At 37.7% G+C, this 23397-nt stretch overlaps 3 protein-coding genes across 3 annotated transcripts; 1 reads left to right on the plus strand and 2 right to left on the minus strand.

The window, feature by feature from the left end:
• Nucleotides 1-2924: 2924 nt before the first annotated feature.
• Nucleotides 2925-6600, minus strand: LOC131427544 (trifunctional enzyme subunit alpha, mitochondrial). The gene is made up of 6 exons (XM_058590830.1): nt 6450-6600; nt 6305-6381; nt 4692-5539; nt 4444-4623; nt 3797-4386; nt 2925-3737 (listed from the first exon to the last, which is right to left on the minus strand). Exons 2-6 carry the CDS (start codon nt 6375-6377, stop codon nt 3116-3118), a joined length of 2313 nt encoding a protein of 770 aa, XP_058446813.1. The 5' UTR covers nt 6378-6381; nt 6450-6600; the 3' UTR covers nt 2925-3115.
• Nucleotides 6601-14572: 7972 nt separating this feature from the next.
• Nucleotides 14573-15780, plus strand: LOC131427546 (ATP synthase mitochondrial F1 complex assembly factor 2). The gene is made up of 4 exons (XM_058590832.1): nt 14573-14765; nt 14905-15101; nt 15165-15275; nt 15329-15780. Exons 1-4 carry the CDS (start codon nt 14693-14695, stop codon nt 15755-15757), a joined length of 810 nt encoding a protein of 269 aa, XP_058446815.1. The 5' UTR covers nt 14573-14692; the 3' UTR covers nt 15758-15780.
• A 5-nt stretch (nt 15781-15785) lies between these two features.
• Nucleotides 15786-18142, minus strand: LOC131427545 (transcription termination factor, mitochondrial). The gene is made up of 3 exons (XM_058590831.1): nt 17915-18142; nt 17381-17855; nt 15786-17331 (listed from the first exon to the last, which is right to left on the minus strand). The coding sequence occupies exons 2-3, from the start codon at nt 17766-17768 to the stop codon at nt 15827-15829; spliced, it is 1893 nt and encodes a 630-aa protein (XP_058446814.1). The 5' UTR covers nt 17769-17855; nt 17915-18142; the 3' UTR covers nt 15786-15826.
• Between the last annotated feature and the right edge of the window lie 5255 nt (nt 18143-23397).

Raw genomic sequence — 23397 nt, forward strand, 5'->3', positions numbered from 1 at the left:
TTGAACTGACTCGAAACTTACGATATAACTTTTTGTAAGAAGAAGGAGATGTTAGAGTATGTACATCTAAAAGCAATACCTTTAGTTTTATCATATTGATTTACACTTTGTCTACCCATATGTTTTACATCATGACCAAGAGAAATAAATCAGTTTTTTCCATAACACGCACTCGATTAGCTCTTCTTTCAACACCTTATGTGGCTAATCGAGTGTCGGAAATCAAGGAACTCACCTCAGGATACGATTACAAATATGTGCGCTCAAATCGTAATCCAGCAGACCTCGTAACTCGCGGCATTCTGCCAAACGTGCTGGTAGGAAACCAGTTTTGGTGGCATGGTCCACAATACTTGAAGCAGAATCCATACGAAGAAGAAAGGTTACCAGATATTGTGGAGCTTCCTGAATCCAATCCGTCTACTTTTATTATCACTACAACGGAAGAATTGCCATTGCTGTTCAAATTTAGTTCGTTTCGAAAAATCCAACGTGTGATCGCATACGTTATACGGTTCATTAATAAAGCAAAGAAAAGAGTTCTCCCCGGCAACGATTCAAAATATCCTTCTGTTAACGAGATGCGATTGTCATTGGATGCAATCATACGACTTCTTCAACAATCTCACCTTAAAGATGAAATTCTGAAGATTCAAAGTGCGTCAATGGAAAATCGGTATACTGGTAAATTGCGGTCCCTCAATCCATGGATAGATAGTAGTGGAATTCTACGAGTAAATGGGCGAATAAAATTTGCTAACGTTGCTTACGAACAGCGCTGTCCAGCAATACTTCCATCGAAGCATCCAATTACAAGACTTTTGGCAGAGACCATTCATCAAGAGAATCTCCACGTCGGTCCAAGTGGAACTCTATCGATTTTGCGACAAAGGTTCTGGATACTCAACGGACGAAATGTAATTCGTTCTCAGCTAAGAAAGTGTATAAGATGCTTCAGAGTGAATCCCACAGATACACAGAACTACATGGGAGATTTGCCCATTTATAGAGTTACACAAGCACATTTGTTTGACCGTACGGGTGTTGATTTCGCCGGCCCGGTATACGTAAGAAAAGGGTATCCTCGTAAACCGCTTTACACAAAGGGGTATATAGCCATATTCGTTTGTATGGTTTCCAAATGTATTCACATTGAACTGGTCTCAAGCTTGACCACAGATGCATTCATTGGGGCTTTGCATAGATTTGTTGGACGACGGGGAATTCCATCTGATATCTATAGTGACAACGCTACAAATTTTACTGGTGCTTGTTCAGAGCTTCATGAGCTGTTTGTCCTCTTCAAGCAACAATACACAACCGATGCTGTTGAGAAGTTTTGCATGTCAAAGGAAATTCGGTGGCATCACATACCTCCCCGTTCGCCACACGTTGGTGGCCTTTGGGAGGCTGGCGTTAAATCAGCAAAGTACTTCATCAGGCGTACAGCAGGAGAAACGAAGCTTATCGAAGAAGAGTGGCACACACTATTGGTACAAATCGAGGGGATGCTAAATTCTCGTCCTCTTATTGCACAGTCTGCCGATCCAAGTGATTTCAATGTTATCACTCCTGGTCATTTGTTGATAGGTCGTGCTATTAACGCCATCCCCGAACCGGTTTACGATAACATCAAACCTGGAACACTTTCTCGGTGGCAGCATATTCAAAAGATGCGCTCTGACTTTTGGAAGCGGTGGTCGGTTGACTACTTAATTGCAACAACGTACGAAATGGAACAAGCAACATACCAACATTAAGATCGATGACCTAGTATTGATGAGTGAAGAAAATCTTCCACCACTTCAATGGAAAATGGGACGGGTAATAGCTGTTCATCCGTACGAGGGATTGTGGATAGCCAGCCCAAGTCACTTGAAGGAAACTTGTTTCCTTCTGAAGGTTTGACATGAGTCTGACGCGCCCTTCTCAAACAAACCATCAGGCGGGTTCAAGCATGTATAGCGATATGCTTCATCCATGCACTGGATATTATGGTTGGAAGAGCATCTTTTATTCCCGCGGAATACGAGTAAGTGACTCTACTTACGTATCCGCCCAACCCTTTTTGTTCGCTTTTCGGTAACAACTATAGTAAGAAGGTGAATGGATGAGTCATATCGGGGCTACTGTAAGTCTACCCGCATCCACTGGCAAGTCCTTGAACTGATGGTGGCTTCACTTCACATCACATCACGGGTAATAGCTGTTCATCCGGGTAAGGATGGTTACACTCGTACAGTATCATTGAAGACTCCAACAGGTGTGTACAAACGCTCAATTACAAAGTTAGCACTTCTTCCATTGGACGATGGCGCTTTGAATCACGGATCTTATTGAACCCCGAGTAGTTCAATGGCGGGGGAAGATGTTCAATCGTCAAAGAATCTGGCAACACGTCAAAAAATAATTTTTATTGAATATTGAATATTACTAATAAGCAGCCCTTACACGTGACAATATTATTGTCAATCCAAAGTATTGTCAATACCGTCAATCCAATTGACTTGGTAACTGGAGTCCGCATTTTTCGAGAAAATCAAGCGTTTGGAGCTTAAAATATTGCAAATGAATATTAAAATATAGAGATAAGAGATTATTGCACATATTTAACAGTTTCTCTCTGGAGAGAAAGTATTGTTGGATTGATGAGCAGTTTTGATTTTTTTGACAATATTTTCGTCAATCCAATGAAGTTTCCATTACACGATCAAAAGTATTGTCAATACTCCTTGTATTGACAATAATATTGTCACGTGTAAGGGCAGCTATACACATTCATACATTTCCGTTTCCTTTCTTATACAGAAAAAGTTAGTTGAATAAAGAACGTTGAATACAGTCCACGCGTTTTTGTTATGTCGCTACAGTCATAAAGTATTGAAAATTTCTTTCGATACAGTGCCTAATCAAACAAGAAAACATGAATTATTGTCAAAATAGAACTTTATTTTATAAAAAATGCAGAACTGTAACAAAAAGGCACGGAAACAGAAGACTATGAAATATTAACTAACATCAAATTCTGTAGGACATCATCGATATAATTTTGTTAACACAAATCCCCCCTCGAAAAATTATATAACTTTCTCACCTAAACTTAACTAAAATACGCTCACTTGCCAGAGTGAAACTTTTTCGACGAGTCTTTTGCCATATCGATCAAAGTTTGCGCCGGTTGGAAAGGCGCACCGTACAGATCGGCGTACGATCGCATTTTATCAACCAATCTATTGGCTCCATATTGATCAACCCACCGGAACGGTCCACCGGTGAATGGTGGGAAACCAAGCCCGAACACAGCTCCTACATCTCCCTCCAACGGATTGTCAAGAATTTTTTCTTCCAAACACAGTACTGCTTCGTTCACAAATCTTGAGACCATCCTAAGTTGCATATCTTCGACACTGTTGGCGCCGCGCGACTGGAGTGAGTATTTCTGCTTCAGCATAGCCAATGCTTCATGATTCACCTCACGGTTCTTGCTTTTTCCACCTTCGTACACGAATATTCCCTTGCCTGATTTGCGACCCATAAACCCGGCCTTAACCATATCATCCATCACACCCAGATTTCCACCGCTAAATCTGTCACCGAAAGCTTTGGCTAAATCTACGGCAATGTGGGCACCGACATCAATTCCTACTTCGTCCGACAGAGTGGCAGCACCTACTGGAAAACCAAACGATTTCGTAATTTTATCCAATTCTTTAGGATCAACTCCTTCCTGAAGTAATCTGAAGATGAAAACGTTGTCGTTAATTTAAAAAATGGTCATTATACTATTTGTCATTACCTGATTGCCTCAGAAAGCATGGTAGACAAGATGCGAGTAGTGTAGAATCCTGGACCGTCTCCTACAGTGATCACTACTTTACCCTGTTTAAGTCCAACTTCAACAGCAGCTGCTGCCGTTTCCTTCGATGTTCCTGGGTGAGTGATAATTTCCAGCAATTGCATTTTGTCTACTGGTGAAAAGTAGTGCATTCCAACGACATTCTCTGGCCGTGCACTGGCAGCAGCAATTTTTGTGATCGGTATAGCCGAAGTGTTGGTCGCAATTATGCAATGCTGAGGAATAACCTGTTCAAGTTCCTTGATTACTTTATGCTTGATGTTGATATTTTCGAATACTGCTTCTATCACAATGTCCGCATTTTTGAACGGCTTATAGCTCAAGGTGGAGTTTAAATTAGACAATATCAAATCACGTTCGATCGTGCTGATACGTTTCCGTTTGATAGCATTCTGTAAACCGGTCTGGATCTGTCCAATACCGCGACCCAGCCCTGCTTCGGTAGTATCTTTCATTACAACTTGATAGCCTTTATCGACGCTGACCTGTACAATACCGGCTCCCATCAAACCTGCACCCAGAACACCAATCTGAAATATAATTTTCCTGTTATAGTTACTGTGCATAACTAAAAGCATTCATCTTACGTTCTTCGGGGGTTTGGCAGGTTTGCCAAACCGATTTTTCTTGCACTCGGTCTGGCCTCGGAACAATCCAATTAGACCCTTGGATTGAGTAGTCTGTGACAGCTCGCCGAACCCGATCCGTTCTGCTTCCGATCCCGCGTCAAATCCTTTATCGACACCAACTCGAATCACGTCGAGAATCTAAAAGTTAACACAATTTATGCATTGTCAGTAGTACGGAATATTTAAAAAAACAACAACAAACAAACCTTCAATGGTGCAGGATACAATCCACCGGACATTTTCATCACTTGCTCGCGAGCCTTGCCGAACACCTTACCCTTCACCCAGTCAATCGAGAAGGCAAACTCGGTAATCGAATTTACCAAACCTGTCTTCTTTCGGTTGACTTTTAGCGAACCAGCAGCAATGTCTTTTGCCACCTTCACCGCTACAGTCTCGAGATACTCCATCGTATTCACATCGGCCGGTTTGAGTCCTGGACCCAACGGATTCACCAGCATATCGACGATCCCAAGCTTTTTGGCTTTATCAGCTTTCACGTTTTTACCGGTGAGTGCCAGATCCAGTGCTGTGGGAATCGATGTTAGCTTCGGCAATCGTTGAGTGCCCCCAGCTCCGGGAAGTAGACCAAGCATCACTTCGGGCAGTCCCAAATTTGTTTTCTTATCTTTCACTGCAATGCGATAGTGGCACGCCAGTGCCAATTCTAGGCCCCCACCAAGGCAAACACCGTTGATTGCCGCTACTATGGGCTTCCTGGATTTTTCCATTTTGTTAAACTGGATCTGTCCTTCGTGTGAGATTTTTGTCGCCTCTGCTGCAGATTTACACTTCTCCAACATGCTGATATCGGCACCAGCTATGAAGCAACCAGGTTTGGCCGAAATAACCACAGCTGAAGTAACCGACGAATTAGTTTCCAGTTCTCGCAAGACATTTTCAAATTCAGCCTGTACTTCCACACCCAGTGAGTTTACCTTCGAATTGGGTGAATCTAGAGTAACTACCAAGACATTATCTACGATCTTGGTATTGATATGCTTGTTGGACGGGGCGCTTGCCATGTGCCTGCTATTAATAAGAGTAGCAGCTCCTGTGAATAAATGTAACAATCATATTTAAGTTTTAGGCTTTAGAATTTTTAGCATATTTGATATACCTAATATATTATGTTTATTTTGTAGTATATGTAAAAAGTATATGTAGTTCAATATATACAGACAATTATTGGAATCATAAAATCATACTTTGTTTAAGCAGTGATTGTCTAGCACATTATTTTGCTGATCATTATCGCTCAATTCTTACATCACATTATTTTCTTCAACCGGCACACAAAAGGTTTCATAACATCTCATATCTCGACGAGTACACCAACAAAATTATAAACATTAACAAATGATAGTATAGGTAAGTAGCAGTCCATGCATTGTTGTCCTGACAAGATTCCACGCTGTGCAAACACATGATGTTTGTCAGTAAATCAATGATGATGAGTCCACACAATATCGAGCAGTCGCAACGTAAAGATCAATCAATACATATCTATCAAGATTGCACCAAATGAATACCAAATCGATATAAGTGATGAACAAATTAAGTAATATGAAACGAACCCTATCTCAAAGTACAATATTACACAATGAACGCAGACAGCGATGAGACACACCGTCTTATATGTATGGCAACTCTGCTACTACCCGTCATTTGTACCCATGATCAAAGTCCATCATGGTTGGTAATCCATGTACCGCTAGATTAGGTAAACCCAGCGAACCTTATCATTGATAAGGTGAAACAAGTTTTTCAGCAGAGACTGACAGATTACTTAGCTAGAACGATTTCTAATGATACTTACCCCTAAAGTTAACGGAACGGGCAAAGGTCAGATTTCGTTGCAGCGATGCTCCAATCAATCTTAAGCTGGCCATTTTGCTGCAATTTATGTGAAGTTTGTGTAACAATTTCCTACCTCAATTTATGAAGTTACGGGAAATACTTACTACTGATCAAGGCACCTTGACAACTAAGCAAAATGAAAGAAAATCAACTAAAACCTATTTATCAATTTGATGATGAGATGCAATTAAACGGGAAAAGTAAAAAAATGTGCAGCGATAGCGATCTATCCCCTCGCAATGACTTATGATGACACATTGATGAGCTTTTCTGTTTTCCTTTGCTTCTATGAATTCTTAAAATAGGGCTAATATTTTTCGGTCGAATAAAAACTCGCCGAATAATATAAGAAGTGTATTAACCCAGTAAATTCAAACATAGGACGTATCTTGCACGAAAGCTTTTGATTGAGGACTATTCACACATTTCAGTTCCGTGACGGTTCAGTGAAAGTGCCTTCAGTGCGCGATCAGTGTTCTTTTTTTTATCAGAACTCTTCCGTTCCGTTTCCGTGCTGTTTCCGTTCCGGCACAGCAAATGCAAAAAAAATATCGGTGACGACGAATTTGAGTTTACCGGACGGACGCTACACTGACAGCGAGATGCACTGAAACGGCACGGTGAGGGATAGGTGTGAATGCGAGCATAGAAAACAAATGAAATAACATCAGTATCCGTGCACGGTGTCGTGTCGGCACTGAACCGTACCGGATATGTGTGAATAGTCCTTAAAGCTTACATGGTGCCCCACATTATCAGATCCGAATCAATTCCGAATCGACGAGAAATTTTTATTCGGAATTTCGTGTGGAAATCATAATGAATTCCGAATCAATTCCAACTCCAGTGCAACAACCGATTCCGAATGAATTTCGCCTACAACCGGTTGATTCGGAAATCAGTCGGAATTGAGTGAGAAGATGCGGACTGAATTGTCAATTTGTCTTCTTCTTCTTCTTTCCCGATTTTGCACGTTTTCGTGCTGACTTTCAGTTTATTTTTAAATGAAAACATTTCACAACTGATTATACACATTGAAATCTTCATGTTTTTCGGATATACAGAACTAGTTAATAACCAGTTCTTCTTAGAATTTCAACATAAACTGTTGAAATTCGCTGGAAATTAACAAAACAGCCTACCTTAGTCAGCATCATCCATTCCTCTAGCTGGAGTGTAATGAAATGGCTTAAGTCGCCTAAATTTTACACTAACACATTCATAAAATGAGCCAATATTCAATGACATTTATAATGTCACTGTCAATCAGGTTGATCGAGCAGCCAAATCAGGCGAAAATTCTAGCACTGAACCGATCGAGCACTGAAAAATCATGCAGTCGAGTAAGAATTCATTACGCATTCCGTCATTTCGATAATGTGGGGCATCGCTAGAAAAAAAAACGTATTTAATCCACCTAATAGTGAGATGATACCTTTTTTTTTGAACAATTCGTATATGTTTTTATGCATGAACATTCTTCGGTGTTTTATTTTCATGGCATTACTTTAATTACCGTCGTTTTAAGCGGCAGTATTAGATTCTAATCACTCATTACTCTGTAACGGGGAAACTGCAAATCGGATCGAGTTTGAATCTAAACGTGTGACAATCGATTGAACATTCCATGAGATGTAGAAGTAAGTTGCTATTTATAGTTTTTCGCCATTATTTACGGTACTTCCAGAGCCGGTATTCAGGAATCAGCATAATTTAAAACGGAATCAGCATAATCCAAAACGTTAATTAATATGACAAACAAATTGAAATAGTTTTAAGTCTAACTTCTATATCGGTTTGAATTTAAAAACTCATCACCCTGTAATGTAAAGCTTAAGCAGTGTGCCTAAAAATATATTATATTATTGAATAAAAAATCATCCTGTAATTCCAGAATCGGAAGCAATAATCGGTAAAATTAATCAATTCTGTATGGGACCATAAGTCTTTCAATTTGAATAATTCTTTACGAAATTCGATTTGGTCTTTTTGAGAAAATGATTGAGCTTTGAGAAAAAAAAGATTAATAAACCTGATTAATTTATGTGAAATGGACATTGTTATACTAATCAACCGGAAGTTGGATCTGACTAAAAAGCAAGACCTTTTATTTGAATCTTAGATGGTTCTTAGATTTCATTTCAATCTTTTATCGGTTCAGCCATCTACAAGAAAAGTGGGTTACATTATTTTAATTTCGTTTCACATATCCTGAAGTTCCGGAACCAGAAGTCGGATCCAAACGTAATACAGAAACCTTGTTTGGGAGCGTACGACTTTTCATATGAATCTGAGTTTGTAGAAAACGGTTGAGTCATCTCCGAGAAAATTGAGTGAAATTATTTGTCACACACGCATTTGCTGATCTCGACGAACTGATTCGAATGGTATATGGGTATTATGTTCTTCCAGCATTTATTAGTGTAAGTAGTTTGAACCAATACAATTATGGAATTGCTTTCAACTCGAAAATGCTACCATCATCTGGTTTACATATGTTATATTCGAACGATTATGTTGCCAAAAACGAACCGTGCCAAAAATGGTCCGAAGCAAAATGTCACGAAAAAGGTCATACAATGCTCAAAACTCCTATTACTGGAATAGGGAGAAAAGTTGCTTAAATAAAAATACCGATATCTCCGTTAAAAATGGACGGATTTTAACAGTCTATGGCTTGTTGGATAGCTATTACCGTGCGGAATCTAAACCTGGAAACATATTCTGTTTTCAAGGTCAAATGTGACAGACAAAACTGAAAATTTTGACATAAAACTTTGTTCAACTCAAAAAGTAAACATCCGATCTCAAAATAGCGTTCTGGGTGATGGAGAGACCTTTCATTTGCGACTAGTTTGATCAAAATCGATCCAGCCATCTCTGAGATCTCGACCTCTTTATTGACAACACACATGTACACACGGACATTTGATCAGTTCGTCGAGCTGAATCGATTGGTATAGAACTCCGGGCCTCGGAAAATTTTCCAATTTCCGTAGATTTTGTCTACGAATCCGTAGATCCGTATATGTTCGAATCCGGAGATTTCCGTAGATCTGACATCGCTGCATACGGCTAGAGTTTTTCTGGCCCAAAGAGGTGAATGATCTTTAGTTTAAAACCCCATAATCAAAACAAAAAACCTATTTTAATCCACCTAGTGGTGTAATGATGCCTTTCTCATATTACTCATTACATCATAAATATAACCGTGAAATTCGCAAAAACAACTGTTTATTGAATAGGAATAGGATAATTTGTTCGGATCTAATCTCACAAACTCTATAAATCCTTATTAACATGTAGTTCCGGAACCGAAAGTAGTATCCACAACAAATTAAGGAATTCCGTATGAAACTGTAAGACTTTTCTTTTGAACCTATAAGTTTGTGAAAATCTATTCGGCCATTTCCAAGAAAAGTGAGTGAGATCCTTTTTGCAGTTTCTAATCACTATTTCCAATTTTCCCGAAACCGGATTCAGATGAACGGAATAGCCGAAGTTGGTTCGTTTGCTACCAACAAATATGACCTACAAATTGGAACAGTTTTGAACGTAGAGTTAAACTTATACTTACTATCTCATGCTCTATTTCGTTTAAACTAATTAAACTAAATCTAACGAAACGAACCTGCGTTTCTGTTACTACTGCGTGCTAAACAGCATGAATCAGCAGCATGAAACATGTAGTAGGATTGTTATTATTATTATTGACATCACTACACAACGTGTACGAAATAGAACAAAGCACGCCTTGTTCGTTTTGTGTTTTCTTCTTCTTTCGGTGTTGTACATATTGTCACTCTATATGGCGATTTGAAAACTTTGACACTCATCGCCATGTAACTGCGGAACCGGAAGTCGGATCCGGATGAAATTTCACAGTAGCTTTAAAGACAGTATGAACTTTAATTCAAATCAAGATTTGTGAAAATCGGTTCAAGCATCGCAGAGAAATCGAAGTGAATTTAGTTTTAGGAGTTTTTCTTCTCCACTTTCGGTTCTCTCGGAACAGGAAAAGAGGGGACCAGTAGTGCCGAAATAAGTTTTTATGCCCACAAACTAACAAGCTCTGCAAACTAGAAGAATTTATCAGACAGTTTTATGGGATTTGTACCTGTTTTTAACCATCGTTCGTGGAAAAATACTAATAAAATTGGTAATTTTTCACTTATCACGCTTTAGTTCCGGAACCGGAAGTCGGATCCAGATAAAATGTTCCACAAATTTTTAGGATATTATAAGACCTTTCATTTGAATCTTAGTTTGCGAAAATCGGTTGAGATGGTCCAGAGATAATTGAGTGTAAACTTTTTCTCAAATTTTCACATATTACCATATAACTCCGGAACCGAAAGTCACATTCAAACGAAATTCAATAGCAAGCTGGGACCATAATACCTTTTATTTGCATCTTAGTTTGTGAAAATCGGTTCAGCCATCTCTGAAAAAAGTGAGTGCATATTTTTTTCACTTTTTTGGTACATATCATCCTATATCTCCGGAACCGGAAGTCGGATCGGAATGAAATTCAATAGCAGGCTATGGGACTATGAGACCTTTCATTTGAATCTTTGTTTGTGAAAATCGGTTTGGCCATCTCTGAGAAAAGTGAGTGCATATTTTTGTTACATACACACATACACACACACACACACACACACACACACACACACACACACACACACACACACACACACACACACACACACACACACACACACACACACAGACATTTGCTCAGTTCGTCGAGCTGAGTCGAATGGTATATGACATTCGGCCCTCCGGGCCTCAGTTAAAAAGTCGATTTTCACAGTGATTGCATAGCCTTTCTATATGAGAAAGGCAAAAATGTCTATAATCGAAAAAAAAGTCCGATGGGAAGACGTCGACTCGAAAATATCTTGCTTGGTATCTTTTCGCTCTTTCCCTCTCAGCAGGCCGTTCAACTTTGTTGATTTTTGAGCGCTTGTTGAACGATATATTGCACGAAATATTCGTTCAATTTGCTGGAACGGTTTGTTGTTGTTTTTTCTCTTGCAAAAATAGTGTGAAAATTAAGTGTTACCTTTCCATAGAAAGAAAATTTGTTGTTATTCTACGTGAAGTAGAAGTATTGTGCAGGTATGTATTGTTAGTTTGAACAAATAAGTGGAGAAAACTTCAGAAATTCTGCACTAAAACTAGTCCAACGGGGCTCCAACTCCTCATGTTAAAAATGGCTCAACAATGGACCTCTGTCTGCCGGATTTGTTGAACGAAAAAAATGGCATTCGGTTCAACGGTCTGTTTCAAAATCGGCAAACGTAGGTCCCGTGTTGGCCCTCCGTTGAACGATTGATTGGACTTTCATTGGACCAATGATCCAACGTATTGGACCAATGAAGGACCACCGTTGAACGTTTTTTTCTAAGTGGGTTGGCTCTGCTTCTTGAACGACATACTGCACGTTCAGTTTGCTGGAACGGTTTGTTGTTGTTTTTTCTCTTGCAACAATAGTATGAAAATTAGATGTTACCTTCATATAGAAAGAAATTTTTTTGTTATTCTACGTGAGCTAGAAATATTGTGCAGGTATGTAGTGTTAGTTTCAAAAAATAAGTGGAAACAACCTCAGAAATTCTCTAGTGAAACTAGTCCAACAGGGCTCCAACTGCTCATATTAAAAATGACTCAACAATGGTACCGGGTTTGTTGAACGAAAAAAGTGGCATTCGGTTCAACGGTCTGTTTCAAAATCGGCAAACGAAGGTCCCGTGTTGGCCTCCCGTTGAACGATTGATTGAACGTTCATTGGACCAATGATCCAACGTATTGGATCAACGAAGGACCACCGTTAAACGTTTTTTCTAAGAGGGAAAAGGTGTAGAGTAGACTGATGACGGCACGAAAGGAAAAAAAGAAACTGTCACTTGCTTTTAAGCGACCCTTACACGAAAATTATTAATGTAATTTTTAAAGATTACTAAGTAATGACATTAAAATTTGTAAGGAGAATTCATTATTAATGCACACATGTGGTCGAATCGGCCCCCTGTCACGACGCCATCTTGATGAGATTAAAATCGGAACTTCAAAATCAGCTGATTGCAACGTAAACAAACAAACAGTAATACATTTGTTTTACGCGTTTACCTTGTTTAGTGCACGAAAATTAGTGAATTTTGAGTCGACTCTCTCACAATAACTTGTCGGTTTACCTAAAATACAGCAGACAGTGTTTTGGGACATCAAGTGGAGATAACCCACTTAGAAAAAAACGTTCAACGGTGGTCCTTCATTGGTCCAATACGTTGTATCATTGGTCCAATGAAAGTCCAATCAATCGTTCAACGGGAGGCCAACACGGGTCCTTCGTTTGCCGATTTTGAAACAGACCGTTGAACCGAATGCCATTTTTTTCGTTCAACAAACCCGGCAGACAGAGGTCCATTGTTGAGCCATTTTTAACATGAGGAGTTGGAGCCCCGTTGGACTAGTTTTACTGCAGAATTTCTGAAGTTTTCTCCACTCATTTGTTTAAACTAACAATACATACCTGCACAATACTTCTACTTCACGTAGAATAACAACAAATTTTCTTTCTATGTAAAGGTAAAACTTAATTTTCACACTATTTTTGCAAGAGAAAAAACAACAACAAACCGTTCCAGCAAATTGAACGAATATTTCGTGCAATATATCGTTCAACAAGCGATAAAAATCAACAAAATTGAACGGCCTGCTGAGAGGGAATCTTCACAATTTGAGAGTCGCGATGAGTATCAAAACATCGCAGTGTTTGGGGCTCGAAACGCAAGGGGCTCAACGTAATACCAACATACCGGTGTCAGATGGATGGGTCGAATAAATAAAACTAGAACGGTTTGCTGGGGACACGTTTGTTCCAATTTCTGTTCTATTATAGATCTTCCATATAGAACTTTTAACTGCTGAATTTGTTCTTACTTGGGACTGCTCGATTACATTTTGAAAAGGCCGTAAACGATCATTAAAAGTGCCATTACTAGGAAGTGATGTCATTTTTAATAAAGAAAGTAAACAAAGACAAACTGTCACTTGCTTATACGCCCTATTGAAAAATTAACCGAGATATGCATTAGAGCAAATTCAGCAGCTGCAAGATTCATATGGGTGGTCTATAATGTAAATGAAACTGAAACAAACGTATCCCCAGCACTCCGTTTTAGTTTTATTTATTCGACCAGTTCTACTGTCAAATTTAAAACTGGTACCCACATTAACAGATCCGAATGGATTCCGAATCAATTCCGAATCGGCGAGAAATTTTCATTCGGAATTTCATGTGGAAATCATAATGAATTCCGAATCAATTCCAACTCCAGTGCAACAACCGATTCCGAATGAATTTCGCCTACAACCGGTTGATTCGGAAATCAGTCGGAATTGAGTAAGAAGATGCGGACTGAATTGTCAATTTGTCTTCTTCTTCTTCTTTCCCGATTTTGCACGTTTTCGTGCTGACTTTCAGTTTATTTTTAAATGAAAACATTACATACCTGATTATACACATTGAAATCTTAATGTTTTTCGGATATACAGAACTAGTAAATAACCAGTTCTTCTTAGAATCCCAACATAAACTATTGAAATTCGCTGGAAATTAACAAAACGGCCTACCTTAGTCAGCATCATCCATTCCTCTAGCTGGAGTGTAGTGAAATGGCTTAAGTCGCTTAAATTTCACACTAACACATTCATAAAATGAGCGAATATTCAATGACATTTATAATGTCACTGTCAATCAGGTTGATAGAGCAGCCAACTCAGGCGAAAATTCTAGCACTGAACCGATCGAGCACTAAAAAATCATGCAGTCGAGTAAGAATTCATTGCTTATTCCGTCATTTCGATAATGTGGGCGTTTGTTCCAGTTTCTGCTCTATTATAGATCTTCCATATAGAACTTCTAGCTGCTGAATTTGCTCTTAGGTGAGCCAAAATACCTCTGTTGTCCTAAATAGTGTAAACTTTGCGTCAACTTAGTGGTTCAAATTCAAATGTTAGGTGGAGATGGCAGTTCAATTTGAACTACTTCAAACACTGATGAGCCGAAGGCGAAACGTGAAGAAAGCTGATTATCTTAACATATTTTTATTATAAAAATTCAGATTTTATAGTGATAAATACATAAATACAGATTTTTCATTCAGAGTCTATTTTGTAGGAAAATATCTGGCATCTCTGCTTTTCATATTCACGTGTTATCACGGTTTGTTTTTGTTCCACAGATCGTACATCAGTCATTGCAGAATCTACTATCCTGTCGTTATTCAAAATATTGTTCATTGTTTTAATATAAAAAAAAACATAAAACTAGGATATAATGCTTTCAAACAACTCAAAGATACTTTTACGAATAATAACTACAGTATATAATAGCGGTATTCGTAAATACGGTGAGTTATATAATATGCTGAGGGCATTTAGTTCTTCGTCCCTCGCTAAGCTTTTCAACGGAAAAATATCTCACTGCACATTCCCTCACATATTATGACTTGACACGGTAATTTAACGTTTTATCTTTTTTTTATCTAGTAACACCTCCGAAACGATTCTACCGTAAAACCGGAGTTGTTACCAGCAACGGAAAGTACGAAATTACACTCGATCAACGCAAGTTGAAAACTCCTAACGGATCACCGTTTTATGTTGAAAGTGAGCCTTTAGCCATAGCAATTGCTACCGAGTGGGATGCCCAGAAAGAAGTGGTGGATCGATCAAGCATGCACTTAGTATGTATTACAAAGAAATATGAGTCTTATTGACATTTTGTTTAAACATTGCTTTTCTCTCAGACAGCTCTGAGCAGTACAGTAATCGATAATCCGAACAATCTGCAGAAAACAGACATCATAAATTATCTGGTGAATTACTTGAATACTGACACTGTTTTGTTCCATTCTGGTGTAAGGTTTGTAAATGTTCATATATCAAGTGATAACAATCGCTTTCATTTCAGGAAGAGGAATCACTAAAAAAGTTGCAAACAAGCGAATGGGATCCCGTGGTTAATTGGTTTAATGAGCGCTACCAAGTGCAACTAACTGCCACCGATGGGTTAGAAATTCCTAGCTTTCCTCCAGGCACGGCCATGAACATCAGTCGCTATCTAACTTCATACAATGAGGCCGCCCTGCATGGGTTTATGTTCGCAGTTGACACGATTAAATCGATTATCCTAACCTGTGCTTGCGTAGATCGATTCATTACCCCAGAAAAAGCAGTGCTGTTGGCACGATTGGAGGAAGAATATCAACAAGGATATTGGGGTCGAGTGGAGTGGGCTCATGACGTTCAACAACTAGATTCGCAAGCCCGTCTGGCAGCAGCTGTACTAATGATTCACCTGAACTCTAGCAATGTTTTCATAAAACATAAAAATATTTAAGTGATATTTTCTTATGAATTGAAGTCAACATGTTTAATCATTTAATTAGAAACTAGGAGCAGTTCAAACTTAGATACTAGTGTAGGTCCCGTATGCTTTCTGTTTTTGTTTCGACTCCACCCACTCCTTTACAAATGAGTCATACTGAAGTTTACTTTTACAAACAATAATCAACGATTGTGGGCGGCATCCAATTTCCTTGAGCTGTTCCATCCTTTTTTTGGTGGTCTCCAGACTGTGCATCAGAATCCGCATGTTCGTTGCAATGTCGTACGGTGTGTAGTCTAACTCTTCCAAGAGATAGTCGATTATTTTTTTTACCTTCGTTATACGGACATGTTTCACCGCAGGCGTCTTCATAATGATCGCGTTTGTAACTTCGCTGTCGAAACCTAAACGCTCTTGCAAATATTCAAAAATGGTTTCATTATCGCCCAAAAGTGCATGATTATCTTTTGTTAGCTGAAGTGACTTCTCCAACACTGCCTCCGGGCAGCGAATCATCCAAGGCATCAATTTTTTACCTCTAACAGCTCCAGCCCGGTTGATTCTATCTTCCACTACCTTCGGTGAGTACTTGAATGCCCATAAGTCAGCAAGCACATCTTCACAATTCATGTAGGTTGCAAACAGCTCTAGATTTTCGATGAAGTTCTTTTTTGGAATGCGAAACATGAATAACCGTCGTGCAAATTGCTGAGCCACTTTCTTTGGATTTATTTCAAAACGATCCGCAAAATGATATATTCGATTACTTGCGTTCGGAAATTTTTCGTTGTTCATATAACGTACAATTTTTATAACTTGAAAAGGTTTCAACAGAAAGAGAGGAACAACATCATTCAAATCTCGTAATCCGTTCAAGTTGGATAAATGTTTTATTTTCAAAGCAAGATCTTCTCTCGTGGCGACTAGCACCAAAGGACTTTCCAGGATTGTCGCTTTACTAACGCCATTCTGCTGCAGTTGTTCAATGTTGTCTAGCAATGAAGCGGCATCCTTGCAAATTTCGTAGATTTCTTTTGCTTCATCTTCGGTAAAATCGAATTGACTTTTCAATTTTTGTAAGACATGATTCTCAAACCAAACAGCAGAAAGGGGATTGTTGAAAGTTGGATCAGTACCTTGTTGCAAAACTTTGTCGAATGTTTTCTCTAGTGCTATGTTTGGTACCCTTACCATCCATGGTTTCACCTTGGTGAAAGGAAAGGTCTTCAACATTTGCAATCGTTCCACAATTGATGAGCTAGCATAATTCAGAACAGATAAATGCCTCACCACGTCCGCCGGTTCCAAGTGTTGAAGGCAATAGTCGAGGTTTAATTGAAACTTATCCAGGTTTATCTTGTACACACTGATACTAGTAGCCAGATAGCGAGCGATTGTACAGACATCTTGTCCAGTTCTGGCTTGTAGGTAGTATAAACGATTCCCATATTCGATCGCTTCACTCTGGGAAATCTCTACAACTCTTTCTAATGCGTTGAGCTGTATGTTCAGAAATGGAACCAAGTGGTTTATATCTTTGAGATCTTTAAAATGCCTCAGAAGCAATAGTTTTTTTGAAAGATCGTCTAAAATAAAATTATTCAATTCAAATTCAAGATTTTAAAACAATTATACCTGTTCTTATTGACAAAATTTTGGAATAGTTTAGAATCATCTGCTGTTCAATCCCGTGTTCTAGTAAAAGTTGAATGTTATTTGTGAGCATTTTCGATGGAACCGCTTTCAAAATGCGTTTGTTAACTTTGTAAAGCCGGTCAAAGTCATCCCGACAGCATGTTATTAACTCGTTGATCTGACGGAAAAGCTCTTCTTTATTCCACAACGCGGTAGCACTTTTTACTTTATTTAAGTCATTGATGGCCACGGTCGAAAGCGGTAAGTCATCTCGATTGATGTGGTTCGTGCAATAATAAACGTTTTGAAAATCCTGTCCACTTGTGTTAAACCAAAGTTTTGGCAAGACTCGAATGCATTGATCTTTGACTTGTAAAAACTTTAACATTTCAATATAAGTGTTTTCACTTTTCCTAATTACAATATTACGTACTAATAAACATAAGAATATTGTGTCGCCGGTAATGCGAAGTATCTACAATAACTAATAGTAGTAAAAACGACGAAACCAAATAAATTATAATAAACATTTACATCTGTCAGATTATTTTATTTATCCCTTCTATCAGCTGTTTTTCAAAGAACGGCGAATCTAACATTGACAGCAAATGGAGAAAATTATCGATGAATGTTTCGACTTTGGTTTCAAATCGTGTTTAGAAATTATCGTATATTCTCTGATCAATTTATGATTAGTCGATGAATTGTTAGTTTATCTTCAAAAGGCACGCAAATGTTACCACTTTACTTCTATATCCACTGAATAAATCAACATAAAAATAGTTTCGCCCTTTTTCGATTTGTTTACTTTTATACTTCTTGTGTGAATTATAAAGATACGCCCTTGCGCATTTTTCATGAAATTGGCTGGTTTCGCTACTAAGACAAATCTGTGAGTAGTTTTATTGTCTCTTTTACTATTTCCAGTAATAAAAGGTTCGGTAACCATCTAAAATAAAGAAAATAAATAGTTTCGCCCTTCCTTACTAGCAATTGAAGTATCGCCCTGTTTGTTGGCATGGAATACGGAGGGCGAAACTTGCGTAAACAAATGGAATGACAGTTTCGCCTTTTATAGTTCTTTGTATTACTAAGATTGAGATTTTTGTAGAATACGAATTTTTAGACAAAATTGTAGGATTTTGAAGCATTTATTGGTAGGAGAGAGAACCTCGATTTGTTTACTTTTGTAAGATACGTCCTTCTTTGAAAAACAGCTGCTATATCCATTATCCTGTACACGCTCGTTCAACCGTATTCTGAAGTGAGTTATGATTCATAAAAAATCATAAAAAACACCATTTCAGAAAAATAGTATGAAAAACATTCCTTTATTATAATGTTCATAACTTTGTGATACATATACTATATATATTATATTATCTATTATAATTTTCATACGAACATTTTATGGATTCGACAATACATGAGAGATTTTTTGTTTGTCATAGAAATATCGCTCAATGTTCTTACAAAAAATTCTATAAATGTCTTAAGTTTTGTTTACTGAAATTCCAATCGTCTACGGAAACTTCAAACTTTGCTTGAAAAAGATTTGAAGTGGTCCTTAGCCTCATACCCAGTAACATGCATCCCTACCTCCCCGCGGCGCCGGCTAGAGTACGAGTAACCATAGGAAAGATAGGTTTACCGATCGCGGTGGGACTTTGGTCGTATGCTGACAGGGAAGGGGGGTGTGTCTCCTCTTTTCAGAGAGCAAGATTATCCGAACGTTTGTTCCCCTTGTAAGGAGCGGCTCGAAACAGCGTCTGTTCTCCTTGTTGGGAGCTAAGACAAGACCTGACAACTGGGGGGGCTCCTTTTGTTCTAAAATGGACCAGTTTCTGATTGGCTGATTTTGATGTTGTTACCCACACATTGTGAAAAGAAAAAACTTTTGCAAGGTACGCGAGCAATGATGCCAAGTATAAAGAAAATCAGAAAATATGTTTATTAAAATGTATAATTTTAGCTCAACAATAAAAATGAAAAATTTCAGAGGATGTTTCACTTTTTTTCAATTTGTAATATACGTTTATAGTGGCAGCACTTTAGCATTAGCATTAGCATTAGAGACCGCCCGTGTGTTGCTACTCCGTTATTGATCTGGACCAATTGAGGTTGCAAAATGATTTTTTGAAGTAACATGTTTGGGAATAACACATTGTTTCACACTGTGCAAACTGTATTGAACCATGCATGCTGATCAATATCGACGCCGGCCACGTCCGAATGCAGATCTACTTGGGAGGGAAAGGATTGTTAGTTCGATGCATGTTGCTACTAAGAACCGAGGAATCCTCTGCATTCCCACATGCATCACAGGAGAGGATACTTTGTTAGTAAATGCTTTAATAATGTTATCATGTGTTTATTGCTCTGGGTAGCCGGCTACCAAGAATGTTTTAAAGTATTATCGTTTTATGTGTTACTTTGTGCTGGCAATATAATGCACGAAACAGTCAATCTCCGAAATTGACAAAACTCCGGACAGCCGGCTGTCGAGTATGCAGTCACTCGTTTATGCATCTACCTTTCGCGTTTTTTTTTTAGTCATGCAAAAAAAACACATTCGGATTGATAAAAAAAAAGGTATCATCTCACTGCTAGGTGGATTAAGCACGTTTTTATAAATGAAACTACGTGATACAAAATAAACGAGCGAATAGGATTTAGACAAAAAAGTTGATTCATTGCATTGAAATATTCTAAACAGTTATTATAAAATCATTTTAAATCACCAAACAAAGGTCAACAGATTTCACACGCGTCTTGATTCTTTATTATTTCCGCTTTATTATTTTAATTATTTATTAAAATTATTAATTGGTTATATTAGTTGATCTGGGCAGCCGGCTACCGAGAAAAATATTAATTTACTGTTTGAAATATTAATATCAAGTGTGTTTTACTATGTATTCAATATACCGATACATGACATCTCTGTTATTAACTTTGTAATATAAAAGGATTTGCGCAATGGTTGATTTTTATCATTCATTTTATAATCCTGAAAGACAATCAATAACATGGAAAAAGAAATCATTCCTAATAAAACATTTCTACGAAGCTAGACGGAAATTGATAGGTTGAATAAAGAGATGATTTAGTAAAATAGAGTAATCAGACGTAAAACATTGAAAATATCTGATAACTGAAAGGAAAAAGAAACTCCTGCAATTGTCGCCCTTTACGACATGGAAGCAGGAACCCAGTGAATCTATTCTTGGTTCATTTTTTTCCGCCGGATTCCACACGGCATCTAGGCTGGTACAGTCCGGAGAGAGCTAATAGGTACTATCAATCTCCTAGTGGACCCCAGCCCCTAACGTTTATAGTGGCAGCACTTTGTAATTGAAATCAGCATCAACCGTTTTTTCTTTCTAGTGAATTAAAAAAAAAATTGTTAAATTAGTGTAAACTCGAAAGTGTGTTTAGTTTTGCGAGAAGAATGAACCGACGACACGACCTGCCACTCGTCTATCGAAACTGTATCGCAAATTTAACTACCCCTTAGTAACTGGTAATGTCAAAATGAAATCGTTGGAAAAATTATTGAAACTGGCAACACAAGATGATGATTTATTGATTTTGAATAACAGTTATATCAAATACAAATAATAATACCCCTAAGTCCCATACAAACGAACCGCCAATGTTTGGTTCACAGCCTGAACAAGTAAGCCTAGCAAATTACTCCCTTTCATTGAGATAGTTTGAAAATGTGGAAGGAGATCGTCTCTGGCAACGCTTTATGCTAGTTGCTACGGTGCAAAACAAACTTGTTTGTTTATCGTTGCTGTATTAAACTGCAACAATCAGTCTAAATATCGCCGACTAATAAACCGAGAAGCTTTCGAAATGGTGAGAAGTTTCTTACTAGAGGGATGTGACACACGAACAGGGTCGTCCGAAATTTCGCTCCATAATTTTCCTAAGGATCAAAATATGTAAGTAATATGTTTACATATTTTTCACTATAATAAACAGTAACTATAGTGAACTTGTTCTTATCCTTCAGTGTTGCTAGTTTTATAGGAAATTCGTTAAAGTACATTGTCACTCTGACAGTGTATCATGACAATGTACCGCACGATGCAAAATGTGTCCTTGAACATTTGTCGGAGTACTCCGTATTATAATTTGTGTTTGGTTATATCACCTTGGTTACAGCATATTGAAGATTTGAGAAATGTAAATAAATACTAACTACCTCGAAGGGATTAGTTGCAAGCTCTCCAGTTTAATCACCTGTTAGAGCCGATCAGTTTAATTAAATAGAGGGTTTCTTGAGCGCTGCTTGGGGCTCGAGCATGCGAAAAATGTCTTTTGAACCCAGCGCAATCAGATTGCCGTGTGTGGCCGAGATTTATTGTATTGGATAGTTTCAATGTATTGTCGGTATCAGATTACGTTTTAACGACTTCGATTTATCAAGACTATCTGCTTTGTTAATAAGTTTTTAAAATGTGGTGAAGTTTGAAGTCGTCTGTCCAATAATCAGAATTTAGTACACATAATTTATAAAGCGAAGTAAAATCGGTATATCAATACTATTCTATGAAATGCAAAGAAAATTCGTTTGGCGTTTAAGGTTTGGCTTTATTTTTTAATTCTTTCCAGAGAAGCACGCCATCGGTACAAATACAGAATTTATATTTGTTCTTTTCTAATGACTAATGACTGCAGTAGAACGATTTCAATTGTTCGCCAAATCATTATTCATTCGCCACTTCTTTATTTGTTCCAAATCGTTCATACTATTTCCTTTTTTCAGTAGAAACATTTTTTCTCTACCGCCAATAGCATTCTTCGTCGATTTATTGTCATTAAATTGTGTATTTCTTCAGAATAATTAATGAGTTTTTATTAAATTTTGCGCTGATGAAACAAAATTTAAATTTATAGAACTTCTTCAAATGGTTTTTTTTTTTTTTTTAAATAACTATTTATTGGAATATGAGTTAAAATTAAATTATTAAGATTTAAATTGGGTGTTCAGCCACAAGTGGTGACTTTTCAGCCCTGTTATATATATATGATTTGGTTATTACCATGAAGACATCATTTGCTTCCGCAATTCTGAGATTTTTGTGTAGGGAAAATTCTAAACCTACTTGTATTGTGTAATGGGGAAAAGGAACTTATATACTAACTTACTAACTAATACAGAGAGCGAATCGATTCAATTGAAGATTGCATCGATTTTTGTCGGAATTTGCTTATAATATTATGTGACATTACATCTAATGGTTCTATATTTGTGAGTCTGTGTAACTCATTTGTACTAAACCAGGGAGGACGCTTCAGAATCATTTTCAGAATTTTATTCTGAATCCTTTGAAGCGTTTTCTTCCTGGTGGAACAACAGCTTGACCAAATTGGTACCGCATAAAGCATGGCTGGTCTGAAAATTTGTTTATAAATTAACAATTTGTTTTTTAGACAGAGCTTAGAATTTCTGTTTATAAGAGGATATAAACATTTAATATATTTATTACACTTTGCCTGGATTCCTTCAATGTGATCCTTGAAAGTGAGTTTTTTGTCATACGTTAAACCTAAGTATTTAGCTTGATCAGACCATGTCAATTCCAAGCCATTCAATTTGAGAATGTGATTATTGTTTGGTTTAAGAAAAGAATCTCTTGGCTTGTGAGGAAAGATAATTAATTGCCTTTTTGCTGCATTTGGTTTAATTTTCCATTTTGACAGATAATCACTGAAAATATTTAAACTTCTTTGTAGGCGACTGCAGATCACTCGTTTCTAGCATTCAAAAGGACCAAATTGAGGAACTCACTACGATATTCACCACTTTTCGGAACATTTTTCTCGAACAATTTGTTATACAGCAGCAGATATTTTGTTCTCTTCCTCAGAACGCGTTCTGATTGGCTGGTATTGATATGGGTCGAATGAGACAGGTTTTTCAATAGTGTATTAGTGAAACACTTCAATGCTTTTGCTATACAGGTTTAAGTTGAAAAATTTCGATTCTATTGGTAGTTAGATTA

Source organism: Malaya genurostris, chromosome 2 (assembly GCF_030247185.1).
Source record: "Malaya genurostris strain Urasoe2022 chromosome 2, Malgen_1.1, whole genome shotgun sequence".
In the NCBI taxonomy this organism is placed as follows: Eukaryota; Metazoa; Arthropoda; class Insecta; order Diptera; family Culicidae; genus Malaya; species Malaya genurostris.